The 18,796-nt window shown below is 33.4% G+C and overlaps 3 protein-coding genes and 1 pseudogene across 3 annotated transcripts; 2 read left to right on the plus strand and 2 right to left on the minus strand.

The window, feature by feature from the left end:
• On the minus strand, nucleotides 373-1,698 carry LOC104715918 (annotated as a pseudogene).
• On the minus strand, nucleotides 1,731-3,250 carry LOC104713784. Its single transcript, XM_010430989.2, has 6 exons — nucleotides 2,847-3,250; nucleotides 2,672-2,753; nucleotides 2,526-2,592; nucleotides 2,271-2,432; nucleotides 2,109-2,169; nucleotides 1,731-2,017 (listed from the first exon to the last, which is right to left on the minus strand). The coding sequence occupies exons 1-6, from the start codon at nucleotides 3,124-3,126 to the stop codon at nucleotides 1,863-1,865; spliced, it is 807 nt and encodes a 268-aa protein (XP_010429291.1). The 5' UTR covers nucleotides 3,127-3,250; the 3' UTR covers nucleotides 1,731-1,862.
• LOC104713785 (nicotinate phosphoribosyltransferase 2) lies at nucleotides 4,276-7,802 on the plus strand. Its single transcript, XM_010430990.2, has 15 exons — nucleotides 4,276-4,556; nucleotides 4,667-4,811; nucleotides 4,901-5,020; nucleotides 5,124-5,258; nucleotides 5,348-5,409; nucleotides 5,505-5,580; nucleotides 5,828-5,929; nucleotides 6,026-6,142; nucleotides 6,233-6,291; nucleotides 6,401-6,575; nucleotides 6,650-6,784; nucleotides 6,872-6,970; nucleotides 7,049-7,157; nucleotides 7,234-7,346; nucleotides 7,435-7,802. Exons 1-15 carry the CDS (start codon nucleotides 4,420-4,422, stop codon nucleotides 7,510-7,512), a joined length of 1,662 nt encoding a protein of 553 aa, XP_010429292.1. The 5' UTR covers nucleotides 4,276-4,419; the 3' UTR covers nucleotides 7,513-7,802.
• On the plus strand, nucleotides 16,775-17,125 carry LOC109126621. The gene has a single exon (XM_019230330.1). It carries the CDS (start codon nucleotides 16,844-16,846, stop codon nucleotides 17,087-17,089), a length of 246 nt encoding a protein of 81 aa, XP_019085875.1. The 5' UTR covers nucleotides 16,775-16,843; the 3' UTR covers nucleotides 17,090-17,125.

Raw genomic sequence — 18,796 nt, forward strand, 5'->3', positions numbered from 1 at the left:
CTTTTGGGGTCTTCAGTTGTTTTTGTGTTGTCGATAAGGTGGGCTCAAATACTTTGATTTGTCAATTAGGCCCATTAAAGTGAGTAGATATGGACCTTAAAAGCCCAAACTCTTTCTCGCGGAGAGTTATGAAAATTGTGATGTTTTAGAACTTAGGTTTTTCGAGATATTCTAGTTTCTTGTGTAGCAAGATATTGGTTTTAATAACAAGCTGGTACATGTGTATAAGGTAAAGAAAAGAGAAAGAAACACATCACTTGTTTTATTCGATTCACGGAAACAAATTACAAGTATACTTGAAACAAAGAGCTAATAGTTTTTGGTAGAAACTACATGACATGAAGAGAGAACATAATAGAGTGGAACAAAGGATCAAGCCTTAAGGCCAAATCGTCTTTCCCTGCGCTGATACGAAGCGAGGGCCTCTACAAGCGTATCCTTACTGAAATCAGGCCAAAGAACTGGCGAGTAGAAGAGCTCTGTATAAGCAAGTTGCCACAAGAAGAAGTTACTAATCCTCAGTTCTCCACTTGTCCTAATCAATAAATCAGGATTTGGGAAGTCACTACAAGTCGTCAGAAACTCTCTCTGGATCAATTTCTCGTCTACATCTTCCTCTCGGATCAACCCTTTTTCTGATTTCTTCACAATACTCTTGCAAGCGTGCATGATGTCGAATTTCCCACTGTAATCTATTGCCAAAATGAGATGCTTATTCTTGTAGCCTTTCGTAGCTTCCTCTACCTCATTGATTACTCGGATGAGCGATTCAGGTATCCTCGTTTTGTTCCCAATAACCGAAACGCGAACTTCTTTTCTGAAAAAACAAGATCTTGGTTGTAAATGAGCAAACCAGATGTCATTAACTAACAAAAAAAATCTCAATCGAATTTGTAATTAAACCTTTGGAACAGAGCCCTGCCTACTTGAGAAATTAAGAAACATTCGCCTACGGCCTAATTATATTTTATGTGAAACTGTAGGCACATTTAAACTTTGCTTGCACTAACGTAGGCACATTTCCATTAATATTTCATGGCTAATCCATAGTTTTCTATTAGAAAAAAAGTTTTAGCTTACTCTTTAATTTCTTTGTATTTGTCTACTCACTCTTTCGTTTTCTTTTATAACTTTTTTTTGCCAAATCCTTCTCATTTTATGTTCTTTTATGTGTATTTGACAACTTTATAAACACACAAAACTATATGTTACGTTATTGACTTTCTGGATAACTTTTCTCTATTAGACACAAAATGTTTAAACATTAATTATATATTTTTCATAATTTATTTTAAAATTAGTGAGGATATATGTTTAGTATATTGACTATAGAAATTATTATAAATAATTTATTTTTATTAATATGTATCCATTTTGCCTATGGCCTTGAAAAATCTAGGCACGGCTTGGAAATATTCGATGTTGGACTTTAAGTATTGTTGGAAAAATACATTTCAACCTCATCCTTTATAAACAATAACAACAAATTTTGTTAGAGTAGATAAGCTACTTGTGTCTAAAATGTTACACTTTGTCTCTTCCCCAATTCTCTGTGGAGAAAGCAAAAGCTGAGACTGTATGAATCCGCAATTCAAAGCAGAGCTCAACGAAGAGACAATTTTGGTCACAATTTTGGTCACAATATTCACATTTTTTTGTAGCGCCATGAGAGATAAAAGCAAATAATAAACCATGCATGGTCATCATATACCATACTTAAATTCCAAAAACTTCGGATTTAACAAATGATGAAAAAGAGAATTGAAATAGGCAAGAGTTTTTGAAATGCGTTCAGTAGTAAGCAAGCAAGCAGGAGAATTACTGAGAACACGAAACTTCAACAAACTGATAATCATGCAAGATTAAGAGACACTCTTTGTGACTTTGCGGTAGAAAGACCAGTCAGGATGAGAAGAATCGATCATAGGCTGTCCAAAGGAATGCTCTTTTATATAAACCTGAACATCCGATGATTTTGCCAGACCATCCAAGTAAGAGCAGAACTCTCCTTCAGGATCTAAGATAATCAAAAACAATCGAAACCATAACTAAAAAGCATGTCTAATGATAAGAGGTGAACATCACACGTTTTAAAACTGTTTACATACCAAGTAAATGATCTTTAACGTCTGACGGATCATAACTCAACGGGAACAGACCCGTATTGTCCTGAATGCATGCACGCACAACAAGATCAATCAAAGTTAAGAGCAAGAACAACGAAGCTGATAAACAAACGGTGTATATTACAGAGATAAATGTTTGTATACAGGATTGAGAAGAGCTTTGTAAGGTTCTTCTTCAATGAAGATGGTGTTTGATGCAGAGAAACCTTTGAAGCACTGAAACACTTTAGAGAGATCCTTAAAGAACAAAGGCTTGTAACTGTTCTCTAGTGTTTTAAATCCACTGTCCGTACACTTTTCTTGATCCTATAATTAAGGAAATTAAGAGAATTCGAAAGTGCATATATATACACAAAAACACACATATAACATATAGGTATTTAATTAAGAGTCTCTTACCCACACGAACAGAAGCTTATCTTCTAGATCTTTGAGAATAATGTTTAGAATTATATCAACATTTTTCCTGTATATCAGTCAAAATTATAAAGAGTCAGATCAACGTAACTCTACGTTGAAAGAATTAAAGTTAATCTTTGACTAACTCGCAAGCAGAGGACCAAATCCCGACTTGAAATCTATCAAGACAAAACTTCATAAACTCTTCAACAAATGGCCTCTTATACACTAAACAACAAAGAAACAAATCCAAAATTCCAAATCAAGCAAATTATATAGTTAAACAAAAAAAAAGGAAATTAATATCGAAATTAATGTTACCAAGATTTGGTCCACATGAAGCATCAGGAGAACGGTTCTTGGGAGCTTTGTGCAAAACTTGTTTATGCACACGGTGTAGAAGTAGACCATTCAGACTTAAGACCAAGAGTTTCTTTTCCTCCTTGTTTGGCGGTGATAAACTAAGTTTATCAAGAATCCAACTAAGTTCTGTCTCTTCTGGATCTTGGTCACATGAGTAGTCATCACCGTATTCATCGCTGCCGTCGTAGGATGCAATAATGGTGGTACTCTTCTTATTTGTATTTTTTTCTTCCGCCATTGCTGTGCTTCAGTAGACGAGACTCACATGGTGGTGCATATATAGTAGAGGACTTAGTTGAAGGTGTGGGTGGGCGATTTTAGCTTCACGAGATCAAAAGCCATTTATTTGGCGTTATTCTTCATGCGGCTCTTTGGATACTGTCAAATCTTTTGTACTTATCACTTTCCTAGCTAATAGTGACTTTTAGGGTTCTTTTTCTTCGAAAACCATTATGTAGCTCTTTGACTTTAAACTACCAATCGGAGAATTTCACCTGTCACACATGGGTAAAAATAAAATAATGTCGGTACATCTTTCCATCTCTTTAAAGTTTTTTTTTTTCTTTCTTTGTACTTAAAATCACTACCTCGATTCTCACTAAAAAAGTTAAAGTTAACTTCGAGATGTGTATTTTTCCTATAATTCGAGTAATTTTGAGATATTTTATGAAAAAATTAATAGTGAGTTCTCCAAACTGCCAATATATCCTATTAGTGATACTTTAAATTGGTCATTCTAGAAATTGTTAGGAGAAAATGAAACTGTTATATCTGCAGTAAAAAATGTATCGACTATCAGGGCATAAAACAAATTCTAATGGTAAACTATGGTCGACGTATATACTATCAACAAGAAAGTGAATTATATGTCATCTTTATCAAGAAAATGAGTAAATGACATATCATACAAACTGACAGACAAAGGGCAAGTATATATTCAGATATTTGATACACACTAGTTTTTTCCTTAAAAAAAACTAAACAAATTAAATGATCATATTACATTCGTAAATAATGTGCGTCATGCCATACTTATCATGTGGTTCTGATCAGTAACCATATTTTGAAAAGTCATTGTTGAATTTTGGTGTGACTTTTCAAGATATGAGAAACATAGAAGAAACTCTTGAGTTTTTATTTTTTCTCCTCTCTTGACAAAACCCATCATTTTTTTTTTCCGGTCGTGACAAATCCCATAATTTAATTAGCCCAACAACCACGTAAAATTAACCCTAGTTTTTAAGTCTAATAATATGAAAATAATTAAATAAAAGTTAAAACCAATAAAGGCTTTAAAAGAAGAAGAAGAAGACTAGGTCAAAGTCTCGTTTTGCCCTTTGTGTGGTTGTCATCGTCTCTTTTGAACACTTTCGTTTCTTCTTTTCCTTTGACCACTCCAAATACAAATAAAAAACAAACAAAACCAGTGGTGTCCTCGTTCGTTCACTCTCTCGTAATCACACACTCATACACATACACAATACGAAAACCAATTGTATTGCTTCCACACACGAATTTGGAGACGACGACAATGAAGAATGGCTCAGAATTGTCTAAGATCATTGACGGACCAACCAATCCTATGGTCACACCTTTACTCAATGATCTTTACCAATTCACCATGGCTTATGCTTATTGGAAAGCTGGCAAACACAACGAACGATCCGTGTAAACAACACCACACAATTCTCATTTCCTCTGTTTTTTTTTTAAATGGTTTTCTGTTATTTTTGAAATTGATTCTGTTTTTTTTTTTTGTTGTTGTATGCTTGTTATAGCTTCGATCTGTATTTTCGTAAGAACCCATTTGGTGGTGAGTATACTGTGTTTGCTGGGTTAGATGAGTGTATTAAGTTCCTTGCCAATTTCAAATTGAGTGATGAAGAGATCGATTACGTTCGTGAGTCTTTGCCTGGATCTGAGGTAATCAAGAGAAAGATTGGTTGTATACTTTTAAATCGGTTAAAGTTTGTATTTTTCAATCTGGGTTTGATGTTTTTGATTCAAATCAGGAAGCTTTTTGTGATTATCTTAGAGGACTTGATTGTTCTGATGTTGAAGTTTATGCAATTCCAGAAGGGTCTGTTGTTTTTCCTAAAGTACCTCTCATGAGAGTTGAAGGACCTGTTGGTGTGAGTATTAATAATAACACACTCTCTCTTTTATGTGAAGATGGTTTAAGCAATAGTTGTTCTTGAGTGGATGATTCAGGTTATTTGTTATGAATCCATATAGGTTGTTCAATTGTTGGAAACTCCATTCCTCAATCTTGTCAATTTTGCATCTTTGGTAGCTACAAACGCAGCTAGGCACCGGTTTGTTGCTGGGAAATCTAAGAGTCTACTCGAGTTTGGTGCTCGAAGGGCTCAGGTTTTATATTAATTGTTCTCTTGTTTTTGTGTCTAAACTAGATTTAGATCTTCCTATGTGTCTCTGATGATCTTAGTTTGGTATCTTAGGGACCAGATGGCGCAATAAGTGCATCCAAATATTGCTACCTTGGAGGTTTTGACGCAACAAGGCAAGTCTTGCTTTTTGTTGTTTCTTCTGAAAATAGTTGAAAGGGAATGTAGAAATGATTTGTTTTTGTGTTGTTGGGTAAATTGCCAATGGCAGTAATGTAGCAGCTGGAAAACTTTTTGGGATACCTCTCCGTGGAACACACTCCCATGCTTTTGTTAGCTCATTCATGGTCAGTTTACCTAAGCCCAAAATTTTAATTTTTTATATGGAGGTTATACTATTTAAGCAGTCTATTGCTAAGCTCATTTCAATACATACTTGAGTTAGCTAATAGAGGCGATAACACAAAGTTTCTGGGAATAAGATGTTCTTGTCAATTGCTTTCTGTTAGAAGTTTATCAGCAATGGCTTTGATTATAAGTTAGAATCTTCCTTCCTATCAATATCACAAAAGCAATTTCGATTTAACTTTGCAGAGCACTGATGAGATTGTTGACAAAGTACTTCATAGTGCTGATGGGAAAACCACATGTGAGGATTTTGTCAGTCATGTTCAGACATGGTTAAAAAAGATTCAGGTGTTTGCTATTGCAATCTAGATTTTGCTCTTCCTCTGCCTGTTTTCTAGTCTCAGGACCAGTTTGCTTATGTTTGTGTTTCCTTGTGGATGACAGTATTCTCCATCTCTAAGTAACATTTTCTCTGAGACAAATCAAAGCGAGCTAGTAGCTTTCATCTCATATGCGCTGGCGTTCCCCAAAACTTTTCTTGCCCTTGTAGATACATACGATGTAAGCATTTAACACCATAGTAGATAGCTCATTTGAGCTTAAGATTTTTAATAAACTGTTGTATTAGTGTTTTGCCGACTGCTTTTATAGGTGATGAAGAGTGGAATCCCTAACTTCTGTGCAGTTGCTTTAGCACTCAATGACTTTGGGTATGTAAGAATCTCTTAACTTGATGGTTTTGGCTTGCTTTTAAGGATTTAGTGACTTTTCGGATCATATGGAATCTGAGATGCAAGTGATGTTTGTTGTGCTGTGCAGATATAAAGCATTAGGTATTAGATTGGATTCAGGTGACTTAGCATATCTATCTACAGAGGCCAGGAAATTCTTCTGCACGGTAGAGAGAGAACTAAAAGTGCCCGATTTTGGGAAGATGGTTGTCACTGCTAGTAATGATCTAAATGAAGAGACGATCGACGCTTTAAATAAACAGGTGATTCCCTAACCTCACTCTCAAGGGCTCCATAAGATTGTTTTTTAAGCATATGTGTTTTTAAATCTTGGTAGGGACACGAGGTGGATGCTTTTGGTATTGGCACCTACTTAGTCACTTGCTATTCGCAAGCGGCCTTAGGTTGTGTTTTCAAACTTGTTGAGATAAACAATCAGCCTCGGATCAAACTTTCTGAAGATGTTACAAAGGTTAAAACTCCCTCTCTATCTCTCACTGGTTTTTAATTATTTATCGTTACATTGCACTTGATTTGATTATCATTCTGATTTGTTCAGGTATCGATACCATGTAAAAAGCGAAGTTACAGATTATACGGGAAAGAAGGTTACCCTCTGGTGGATATAATGACTGGAGAGAACGAACCACCTCCAAAGGTAAAAAGATATATAACTCTTTCTATTAGTCTTTTTACCTTATTGCATTTTACATGATATCTTTCTTGATTTTTAAAGGTTGGTGAGCGTTTACTATGTCGTCACCCATTCAATGAATCCAAACGAGCATATGTAGTGCCACAACGTGTTGAAGAGCTCCTCAAATGCTATTGGCGTGGAAGTGCAGGTAAAGTTTTTTCAGTACCGTAAAGTTATAATGACCTTGCTTATTAACTGATAATTGCTTCTCACGGTCAATGAAGATGGAGCAAGAGAAGAGTTACCGCCATTGGAAGAGATAAGAGATCGTTGCATCAAACAGCTGGCAAACATGCGACCTGATCATATGAGGAGATTAAATCCAACTCCTTATAAGGTTTGAGTTTCTCCTACAAACTTTTTGAAAAAAACCATTTTTTCGGTTTTCTCTGTTCTGTGTTAACAAACTTGTTCTCGGGGTACAGGTTAGTGTCAGCGCGAAGTTGTACGATTTCATCCACTTCCTATGGCTCAACGAAGCGCCTGTTGGTGAATTGCAGTGACAGAAGAAACAAAAAGAAGAATCTGGTATTGGTTGGAGTAATGTATATAGATTTGTATACCACAGCATCACAAACTTGCATTAAGAGCTTTGCACTTTGTTTCTTTCTTACCACATTTTGATGGTTTCTCATATTTCATTGCCGTAGTTAGAGTTTCATCTTCATACTGAAGAAACAAACTCTCTGCGTTCATTGGAACTCTGTTTTCAACTGATTCGATTTGATTTATTTGACCACTGTAAACATAATGGAAACAGTGAAAAGTTTACTCAAGTGAATGATTTGGATCAGATCTATGTTGTACTTTTCTGTTACACAAATAGAGTAAAGTGTTTGATTAAACTTGTTCAGATCGGTTCCGTGGATCAGTTTTAGTTTTCGCAACAAGGCATTGTTGTTCAGAGTTCATGTGAGCGCTTACTATTGTCACTGCACTGGTAAGCTGTTATTAATCTAGTTTTTTCATTAGTAGAGATTCGATGACCATAGCAGTAAAAAACTGTTTTGTTTATGTCTTCGAAGTCAAGATTATAGGTGTGAAGACTTTTTTAACATGCTTAGATCTCAAATTCATCTCGGCAAAGATTGAATCAACGGGTAGAAACCAATGGTCCAGAAGTATCTAAGCTGTTCATTTGTCCTCTCTGGGGCTTAAACGAAACACACAATAATGTCTTCATTAATACGAAAATTTTACAGGAGTTATGGGATTATCCTATTCCTTGTCTATTTACTAATTAAACCGATTTGTCCATGAACGATAGTTTCGTTTAGTGAACATTGAATTCGGATGGTCAGCAAATAGCCGTGGCTTAGAGGGCAGGGCATTGGATTTGGCTATACATAACCTATGACCATACATTATTATCTTACCTATGCTTGTGCAAATAACTTATGACCTTATGAGTTATGCCATAGTTTTTTTCTAAAACAATAGTTCCTTGATGAAAAATAATGGATTTATAGTAAACCTACTGATACAAAAAAAAGTAAATGGCTCTAATCAAATCCATCGTTTAACCCGTTTGTTCTCCGAAATGGTAGGGTCTATATAAGTTGATTGGCTAAACGATTTGCCCAAATGGTCCATGAGAGAGTTTTGTTTTTTGTTATCAAGTCTTTGGACATTTGGTCTAGTAACAAAAATGGTCCAGGATCATTTGTTGCGGCATATGGGAAAAATGGGATTTAAACAAAAATGGTATTATCTCACATGTCTTAACCATCGGGTCAGTAGTATACATAATTAAGCTCCTAACTATATGACCTTTTACAGATCTAATAAAGTTTTATTATTAGTATTAGTTTAGTACTATAAAGTTTCAATTCAAACACATATAGGTTCGCGTGATAGAATGTTTATGAATTGTCGAATTGCCTGATTGGTCGGTGCTGAATAGAAAACAAAAAGTGCAGTGAAATTTTTTATAACTTCAGTTGGTGTGGTTGGTACGGTTTAGTTCAACAAAAAAAGTGCAGTGAAATTGTCGATTTGTTGATTAAAAGTTATAAAAAAATATCAACTAATCTCATAGTAGTACTTTCCATGTCAAACGTTGTAATTTTTTTTAACTTTTAAACATATAAAGGTAAAAAAAAAAAAAACCATACTCCTAATATTATTATTAAAATTAAGAAGACAAACAAAAAAAAAAAAAACTGAGTGTGGGGATAGAAATACAAATATGATGTTGTCCACAAAAACAAAAAATGTACTTCTACCCATTAGAATATGCTAAAAGATAGTACATAGGATTCGAAGGAAGATGAGGTAAAAAAAAAAAAAAAAGTTGAGCTAAAAGACACGACTTTTCTGGGCTCTAAAAATCTGTTAGAAAAAAAACTCAACAAAAAGCTTTTTCTTACTTTCTGTGCAATTTCGTACTTCTAAAAACATTCCTTCTACAAATCTTCTTTTCCCAATTCAACAAAATAAAGTTTAAAAAAAAAAANAAAAAAAAAAAAAAAAACTTATTCTTAGAAAAATTAAAATCTAAAAAGTTAATTACTAAAACATACTTCTTCTGCTTCCTTCGATCTTTACTCTAACTTAACCCATTCGTAACGTCCTTCTAATGGCTTCTCCTCTTCGAAATCGAAATTACTAAGAAGAAGAAGAAGAAGAAGAAGAAGAAGAAGAAGAAGAAGAAGAAGAAGAAGAAGAAGAAGAAGAAGAAGAAGAAGAAGAAGAAGAAGAAGAAGAAGAAGAAGAAGAAGAAGAAGAAGAAGAAGAAGAAGAAGAAGAAGAAGAAGAAGAAGAAGAAGAAGAAGAAGAAGAAGAAGAAGAAGAAGAAGAAGAAGAAGAAGAAGAAGAAGAAGAAGAAGAAGAAGAAGAAGAAGAAGAAGAAGAAGAAGAAGAAGAAGAAGAAGAAGAAGAAGAAGAAGAAGAAGAAGAAGAAGAAGAAGAAGAAGAAGAAGAAGAAGAAGAAGAAGAAGAAGAAGAAGAAGAAGAAGAAGAAGAAGAAGAAGAAGAAGAAGAAGAAGAAGAAGAAGAAGAAGAAGAAGAAGAAGAAGAAGAAGAAGAAGAAGAAGAAGAAGAAGAAGAAGAAGAAGAAGAAGAAGAAGAAGAAGAAGAAGAAGAAGAAGAAGAAGAAGAAGAAGAAGAAGAAGAAGAAGAAGAAGAAGAAGAAGAAGAAGAAGAAGAAGAAGAAGAAGAAGAAGAAGAAGAAGAAGAAGAAGAAGAAGAAGAAGAAGAAGAAGAAGAAGAAGAAGAAGAAGAAGAAGAAGAAGAAGAAGAAGAAGAAGAAGAAGAAGAAGAAGAAGAAGAAGAAGAAGAAGAAGAAGAAGAAGAAGAAGAAGAAGAAGAAGAAGAAGAAGAAGAAGAAGAAGAAGAAGAAGAAGAAGAAGAAGAAGAAGAAGAAGAAGAAGAAGAAGAAGAAGAAGAAGAAGAAGAAGAAGAAGAAGAAGAAGAAGAAGAAGAAGAAGAAGAAGAAGAAGAAGAAGAAGAAGAAGAAGAAGAAGAAGAAGAAGAAGAAGAAGAAGAAGAAGAAGAAGAAGAAGAAGAAGAAGAAGAAGAAGAAGAAGAAGAAGAAGAAGAAGAAGAAGAAGAAGAAGAAGAAGAAGAAGAAGAAGAAGAAGAAGAAGAAGAAGAAGAAGAAGAAGAAGAAGAAGAAGAAGAAGAAGAAGAAGAAGAAGAAGAAGAAGAAGAAGAAGAAGAAGAAGAAGAAGAAGAAGAAGAAGAAGAAGAAGAAGAAGAAGAAGAAGAAGAAGAAGAAGAAGAAGAAGAAGAAGAAGAAGAAGAAGAAGAAGAAGAAGAAGAAGAAGAAGAAGAAGAAGAAGAAGAAGAAGAAGAAGAAGAAGAAGAAGAAGAAGAAGAAGAAGAAGAAGAAGAAGAAGAAGAAGAAGAAGAAGAAGAAGAAGAAGAAGAAGAAGAAGAAGAAGAAGAAGAAGAAGAAGAAGAAGAAGAAGAAGAAGAAGAAGAAGAAGAAGAAGAAGAAGAAGAAGAAGAAGAAGAAGAAGAAGAAGAAGAAGAAGAAGAAGAAGAAGAAGAAGAAGAAGAAGAAGAAGAAGAAGAAGAAGAAGAAGAAGAAGAAGAAGAAGAAGAAGAAGAAGAAGAAGAAGAAGAAGAAGAAGAAGAAGAAGAAGAAGAAGAAGAAGAAGAAGAAGAAGAAGAAGAAGAAGAAGAAGAAGAAGAAGAAGAAGAAGAAGAAGAAGAAGAAGAAGAAGAAGAAGAAGAAGAAGAAGAAGAAGAAGAAGAAGAAGAAGAAGAAGAAGAAGAAGAAGAAGAAGAAGAAGAAGAAGAAGAAGAAGAAGAAGAAGAAGAAGAAGAAGAAGAAGAAGAAGAAGAAGAAGAAGAAGAAGAAGAAGAAGAAGAAGAAGAAGAAGAAGAAGAAGAAGAAGAAGAAGAAGAAGAAGAAGAAGAAGAAGAAGAAGAAGAAGAAGAAGAAGAAGAAGAAGAAGAAGAAGAAGAAGAAGAAGAAGAAGAAGAAGAAGAAGAAGAAGAAGAAGAAGAAGAAGAAGAAGAAGAAGAAGAAGAAGAAGAAGAAGAAGAAGAAGAAGAAGAAGAAGAAGAAGAAGAAGAAGAAGAAGAAGAAGAAGAAGAAGAAGAAGAAGAAGAAGAAGAAGAAGAAGAAGAAGAAGAAGAAGAAGAAGAAGAAGAAGAAGAAGAAGAAGAAGAAGAAGAAGAAGAAGAAGAAGAAGAAGAAGAAGAAGAAGAAGAAGAAGAAGAAGAAGAAGAAGAAGAAGAAGAAGAAGAAGAAGAAGAAGAAGAAGAAGAAGAAGAAGAAGAAGAAGAAGAAGAAGAAGAAGAAGAAGAAGAAGAAGAAGAAGAAGAAGAAGAAGAAGAAGAAGAAGAAGAAGAAGAAGAAGAAGAAGAAGAAGAAGAAGAAGAAGAAGAAGAAGAAGAAGAAGAAGAAGAAGAAGAAGAAGAAGAAGAAGAAGAAGAAGAAGAAGAAGAAGAAGAAGAAGAAGAAGAAGAAGAAGAAGAAGAAGAAGAAGAAGAAGAAGAAGAAGAAGAAGAAGAAGAAGAAGAAGAAGAAGAAGAAGAAGAAGAAGAAGAAGAAGAAGAAGAAGAAGAAGAAGAAGAAGAAGAAGAAGAAGAAGAAGAAGAAGAAGAAGAAGAAGAAGAAGAAGAAGAAGAAGAAGAAGAAGAAGAAGAAGAAGAAGAAGAAGAAGAAGAAGAAGAAGAAGAAGAAGAAGAAGAAGAAGAAGAAGAAGAAGAAGAAGAAGAAGAAGAAGAAGAAGAAGAAGAAGAAGAAGAAGAAGAAGAAGAAGAAGAAGAAGAAGAAGAAGAAGAAGAAGAAGAAGAAGAAGAAGAAGAAGAAGAAGAAGAAGAAGAAGAAGAAGAAGAAGAAGAAGAAGAAGAAGAAGAAGAAGAAGAAGAAGAAGAAGAAGAAGAAGAAGAAGAAGAAGAAGAAGAAGAAGAAGAAGAAGAAGAAGAAGAAGAAGAAGAAGAAGAAGAAGAAGAAGAAGAAGAAGAAGAAGAAGAAGAAGAAGAAGAAGAAGAAGAAGAAGAAGAAGAAGAAGAAGAAGAAGAAGAAGAAGAAGAAGAAGAAGAAGAAGAAGAAGAAGAAGAAGAAGAAGAAGAAGAAGAAGAAGAAGAAGAAGAAGAAGAAGAAGAAGAAGAAGAAGAAGAAGAAGAAGAAGAAGAAGAAGAAGAAGAAGAAGAAGAAGAAGAAGAAGATGATTGATTGTGGTTTTAACGGCTAGGATTGAGTATAGAGAGGAGCTTTTGGTTTTTTGGGGTTTGATAGAGAAATGGCGTGTTTAAAGTGGTCCTGTTTTACAGTGACGGGGAATCTTTAACGGGGAAACTGGAGGCGCCGTTATTTCGGTCGCGTGTCGAACGATTTAGGTTGAGTGACACGTGTCGGTTTTAAACGGTGACTTAAACGGAACGGGAGGCGTTAATAATTGTGGTGTAACCAACTATTTTAAAAACCCTCTCATCTCTTGGTAATTCACATATTTGCCATCACCCCCGGACCGGATGTGAATGATGAGATGTAGAGAAAATAATAAAAATAAATCTTACTTGTGTTTGCGCTTGCTCATATACACATATCTAAAGCATAGTATAAATTAGTTGATTAAGCTAATGCCGACATCCACGAACAAGAAAACAAAACAAAACATGGCACACATAATACATATATATGATGGGAACATGAGGATACTAATTTAGAATTAATAGTGTGAATACCCCAGGTTCTGAGTTCTGACATGTACTAGAATGATTATAACAATGTAACGTAGAGGTACCATGCATGTAGTTAACTGCAACTTCCAAAAACTATTAGGTTCAAAATATATGTATAATCTGTTCGTAGGGATCTTTCTAGTTTCTAAGAAATTCAAATACAAGGTCAAACCTTGCATTTAAATAGTAGTACTACTACTACTATGCTTATATACTCGAATTAAAGGTATGCTTATATAATCTGGTGAGTGATACTATATCTATATAGGACAACATTGTATATTAAATTAATTGTATAATGAAAGGTTATAGCCCACTAAAATAATACTGAATATTACTTACAAGGATTATATATTTGGATTTACTCTGTATATTTATGTTTTTCCATTTGGTACAAAAACTAGTGATGTTCTTTGTAAGATTATTGAATGCGTGCGGCTGATAGATCTTGAACACCGGTACTCCGAAAATGTTCCTACATTCACATGAATATCATATTTTTTTTTTTCCATTTGGTACAAAAATAAGTTAAAAGCTCCAAATCATAAATATTTAAATAATTCGAAAATATGTTAATTAAATTTTTAAATTAATTACTTTAAACTTATAATTATTCTCGCATATTATGCAAAACAAGTATTATACTCCCTCCGTTCTAATTTAGTTGTCATTTTAGAATTTAATTTTTGTTTCATATTAGTTGTCGTTTTAGATTTTCAATGCAGATGTTTGATGAATATTCCAATCTTATCCTTGCTGTTTTAAAGTTTCAACCAATGAAAAAATTATAAAATATATTAATAGAGGGCAAAACATAAAATTTAATAGTTTTCTTAATTTGTGTGCAAAAACCTTAAACGACAGTTAAACTAGAATGGATGGAGTATATAGTTGTTGGAAAAAATTATTAATTTGGGGTTTGCAAGTCCTAATTTAACAACATAACAACCATGGATATATTTTCACTAGCTCCATTATGTTTTTTTGTTGTCTTGGAAGAATCTTTCAATCAATTTACAAACATCCATTTGCATTAAATGAAAATATTTAAACTTTCACACTTTAATAATTGGCATGACGAAACGAGCTGGTGATTGTGTTGCTAAATAAAAACTAATACTTAAGAAATCATGTACTACTATTAGTCTCTTATATGTGTATTCAATGGGGATCGAAGATGAATCTTCTAAGATCGAATCTCGTTTTGTCTCTTGATGTCACCTAAGATACTTTGTTGACTTCACCGTTAGTTAAATCCATACTTCATTCGTTAGTTCGTAAAGACAAATAAAATATAATTATTAGTTAAAAACAAAGTTCAACATTATGATTTTTTGTTAATATATAGTAAGACAAATCATTAGATCTTGACAGTGCATAGTCGAGGGGTCGTGCGGTATCTTTACTCTTTTATGATAGATCCGAATAACTATGGTCTTGACTGAGTGAGTCCTAATTTTGCAAAAAAATGAAAATAATGAATTTCTTTTGTAACTGATCAAGACATATATAATTATATGCATTAATACCACCTTATATATATTTTCTATTTTCATGGTTATAGTTATTAAAATTTAATATCTCAAACTAAGTAGGTAATACATTTTAGAGATTTAGAAGAGTGTAAACGAATTACCGCTCCCATGTGCATCTTAGATGCTTTGGTATTAGAAGATAAAGTGGAGGAAATATACTACATATATCGAACCATGAACCAAAGTTTATAGTACTGTCCAAGAAATACTTGAAAGTTTAAGCTAAATCATCTACAATAATGTGGCAAACATTTTTTAAACCACAACTTTGTTACATCTACCTTAAAATGATTCTAATTTACTTTGACGGTCACAATCACAATTTTTCTTGTTCAAGATCCTAATAGATATCCAAGTAAATCAATTTTTCTGTATCTAAATCTGTTTGGATACACCCTCTATAGTACTCTAAAATAATAATATTTCATGTAAAAATCATTTTTTTATATATTCTCTTATTTATACTTTTCAATTAATAGTATAGATGATTCCGGACCTGTACCAACAGGACAACTCCTCCTCACGTGGAAACCACTAGACAACCACCATTTAGTTTATTATTATAGATATTATCATATTAGATTAATTTTCTATATTAAGAGAAAGATATTAACTTTAAAAATAAATAAAATATATAACAATTTTGGTCTTATTAATAAAAAAAATGGATAATTTGACTCAAATAATTTTATGAAATTTTTTTAAACACATCATCTAAAATTTGAAAACTGTTCATCCACTAAAATTTTAATTAGCTCGTGAATTTTTGACAGAATAACAAATTAATGCTAAAATGACACCAAAAAGAAAAGAAAAAAAAATACACTGAAAAACACGTGCTAATATGGAATCAGTTAAAAAAACAAACCTCTGAAGAGTTTTCAAAAATGATAAAATAAGAAACGGACTGTTCAACGAAGATGAAACTCACATTTCAGAAGACGTCTGAATCCCACATACAAAGAGAGAGTCCTGGACATTACAAAATCACATGTTGCTCGTCGTAACTGTACATGTCAAAAGTAAAAACTACAGATAAGTCTCCGAGTAAAATAAAATAGAATTGACACTTACAAGGAGATAATCTTTGTGTTATGCTTACTTGCTTAGCTTGATGTCAAGTTATCAAACATCACGATCGTACGTTTTGCATTACCATGTGTTGTGGATTTGGGTTTTCTAACAACTAAACTTGGCCTCCATCACTCCCCTGGGCCTAGCCAACCCTTTTACTCTTAACAGAAAGCAAACAAAGTTCTTTTGAAAAAGGGTTAGCAATTAAAATTTTGGTTTCCGCAAAAGGATTATAATAGAGTGTGTAACCAGTAAGCCAAACTTTTCAATTTATATATATCTTTTGTCTCTCTCAACACATGAACAATAGAGTGCATCCGATAAGTATATCTTGCTTTGAGACTGATTGTTCGGACATGATCAAGATGACGATCGCACCTGCAAAATGGCCAACGTTCGCCTCCCATTTAGATTCTTTTGTAAAACTAAAACTGTTGTTACAGTTTTCCATTTTTTCTTTACAATCAACTTTTCTTTATGATTTCTTGTACTTCAAATAGTTCAGCTGATTTGTTTGGTTTGAAATGGTTAAGCTCATATATAGGTTAAATTTACCAAAATTCTTTTATCACACTTTTTAAAAAAGTTTAATTTTCGTAAATGATTACCTTATATATTACAAGGAGGTTTGTGGAAAAAAAAAACATTGCATGGGGGAAAGTAACCTAGAACTCCAAAAAATAGGATCTGTAAGAGGATATCCATATACAGGAGAAAGGACAACTAAGTTTAAATCATGAAAGGTCAAGTTATATGAATTATGAAAAAAATAAAAATAATTAGATACAATTAATTAATGCTTAATAGTTTTTTGTTTTGATAAAAAATTAATACTTAATAGTTGTAAAGCACACGGACTCTTTTAGTCAAGTGTCCGTATAAAAAATTAATACTTAATACTTAATATTTAATTTAACTCTCAAGTGTTGCGCCCATGTGATGAAAATTTCATCCCTATAAATAGACCAAATGGTCCAAGAGGGTTTCATGCACCAACTGACCAACACATAATACATATTCGCCTTCGACTATATTCTATAATTTAAATTTTATTTTTCTAATTCTCGTCTCAGTTTATATATCAATGGCGAGAATTAATGTTTATCTTTTTGCAATTATCTTGCTTTTGACTATCAGTATTGGTTCCATTGAAGGCCGAACACTCACCATGTCTACCGTAAAGACGGCTGGGGAACTCGGAGCTGATGGTACTGCGCTGCCATCGTCCCCGGCTGAGCAACTTGAGTCACCTCCGAGCCACGGGGTTGATACCTTCAGACCCACGGCACCTGGACATAGCCCTGGTATTGGACATTCCGTACACAATTAACGAAGAAGAACATGGTTTATGTGACTACACATATTAATGTGCTTTTATTTTATATATTTTGCCCCTTACTGAATACAGGATTGGGCTGTGCTATCTTTTTGGTTTTTTTTTTTTTCTTTTTTCTGAATATGGATTTTTTTCCTATCATCAATATGTATTTAATTTACGTAATTTCTCTTCATATTCAGTTTCTTGCAAGTGTGATTCTGTGATTGTAATAATATCTAGTTGATTAAACTAAGTTTCTATAATCCATCTTATTTTACAAGCAGCCTCTTTTTTTCTTAAAGAAATAAAATTGATCCTTTTTTTATTCATCACCCTCAAATTATATAATTGAAAAGCCTATCTATTTATTTATGCATTTTTATAAGGAGGTGGTGTCTCATTGACTTGATCAACTGAATATATCTAACTCTAACTGCAAACCAATATCGAAATAGAAACAATATTATTTCCTTGTTATGTATATATCCTTACAATAATTTGGTATAATAATTTCATTCAACAGAATAACTGAACATCTTCTAATCTATTGGATTCTACTTCCACTGGACCACTACTAAAGAATACCTTATGTCTCCCTAGGCCTTTTTAGATTTAACGAATACATTTACCTTATTTTGCATGGACGAAAACCTAAAAGTTTGTACTACGTACGTAATATTATGATACCTTGTCCGGATCTTCGTGGCCTAATGGTAAGGATGGGCCCTGGTTGCAAGCACAATCCGGGTTCGAACCCTGCTGGAGGGAACTATCTCACGAATATTCGGACATCCACATGGGTATGGATCCTTGCTTACGATCCATTTGAAAACCCGGAAGGGGGCCTACCCATGGGTTGTCCTTTCCCCAGGGGATTAGTCTGGGCCTATGTGGGCTTGGGATTACCCCTGAGTTAACAAAAAAAAAAAAAAATTATGATACCTTTTAATTTGTTTTTTGTTAAAACCTTTTAATTTGTTTGTAAGAGGTTTAGAAGAGGTTTAGACGGATCGGAAGCGAATATTTGAGGAATAAGCAATCTATACAAAGTAAAAGAAGGGTCTACATGATTAAGAAGAAGAAGGAAAAAGACAATAAAGAATACCTGCAAGATGCATTTCTATTAACAGTATATAGAAGATTTATAAAATACTAATGTACAGTTCCTATACACAAACTTAAGACACAACGAATAATTGAGAAAAACTCGCAAATTCGCATTATAAGTTGTTTTTTCTCTTTTCGACAATGTCAATGCGCCATAAGAAGTATTCACCATAAAAGATAATTGATATTTTATGGTGACATTTAATCCATTTGCATTCTAATTGACTTATATATATTCGTGATGAGTTTAAGGGCGCTATGGCGTTGTGGTTAAAGTAGGTTTAGACGTGATATATACCTCTGTTTGGTTCCTTCCTTGTTTTTTGTTTTTTTTGGCAAGAAGTAACTTCTGTATCCAGCTTTTGTAAGTTCTGCGAACCTTTAGTTCAATGAAATTCACATATTTATCAAAAAAATCATACAGGAAATTATTGTTCATCAGAAATGTTGTATTTCTTGTTTTTTTTTTTTGGCTTACGGGTAGGTCCATTGCTATGGATGAACTTGACTCAATCCTCATCTGATCGAGATTTGATTTCATTATTTGGTTTTCGTGTGCCCGGAAGCCAGTGCCATGTCTAAACTTATATATGGAGGCTTATCGCAAATTGT

The sequence above is a fragment of the Camelina sativa genome, chromosome 9 (genome assembly GCF_000633955.1).
Source record: "Camelina sativa cultivar DH55 chromosome 9, Cs, whole genome shotgun sequence".
Classification (NCBI taxonomy): Eukaryota; Viridiplantae; Streptophyta; class Magnoliopsida; order Brassicales; family Brassicaceae; genus Camelina; species Camelina sativa.

Bases quoted from the DNA above. Each gene is read 5' to 3' on its own strand.
- LOC104713785 (XM_010430990.2), top strand. From the start codon at position 4,420: ATGAAGAATGGCTCAGAATTGTCTAAGATCATTGACGGACCAACCAAT. The intron at 4,557-4,666 runs GTAAACAACACC...TGCTTGTTATAG, and splicing joins AAACACAACGAACGATCCGT to CTTCGATCTGTATTTTCGTA. The intron at 6,785-6,871 runs GTTAAAACTCCC...TGATTTGTTCAG, and splicing joins TTTCTGAAGATGTTACAAAG to GTATCGATACCATGTAAAAA.
- LOC104713784 (XM_010430989.2), bottom strand. From the start codon at position 3,126: ATGGCGGAAGAAAAAAATACAAATAAGAAGAGTACCACCATTATTGCA. The intron at 2,593-2,671 runs GTTAGTCAAAGA...ACTGATATACAG, and splicing joins ATTTGGTCCTCTGCTTGCGA to GAAAAATGTTGATATAATTC. The intron at 2,170-2,270 runs GTATACAAACAT...GCATGCATTCAG, and splicing joins ACAAAGCTCTTCTCAATCCT to GACAATACGGGTCTGTTCCC.
- LOC109126621 (XM_019230330.1), top strand. From the start codon at position 16,844: ATGGCGAGAATTAATGTTTATCTTTTTGCAATTATCTTGCTTTTGACT.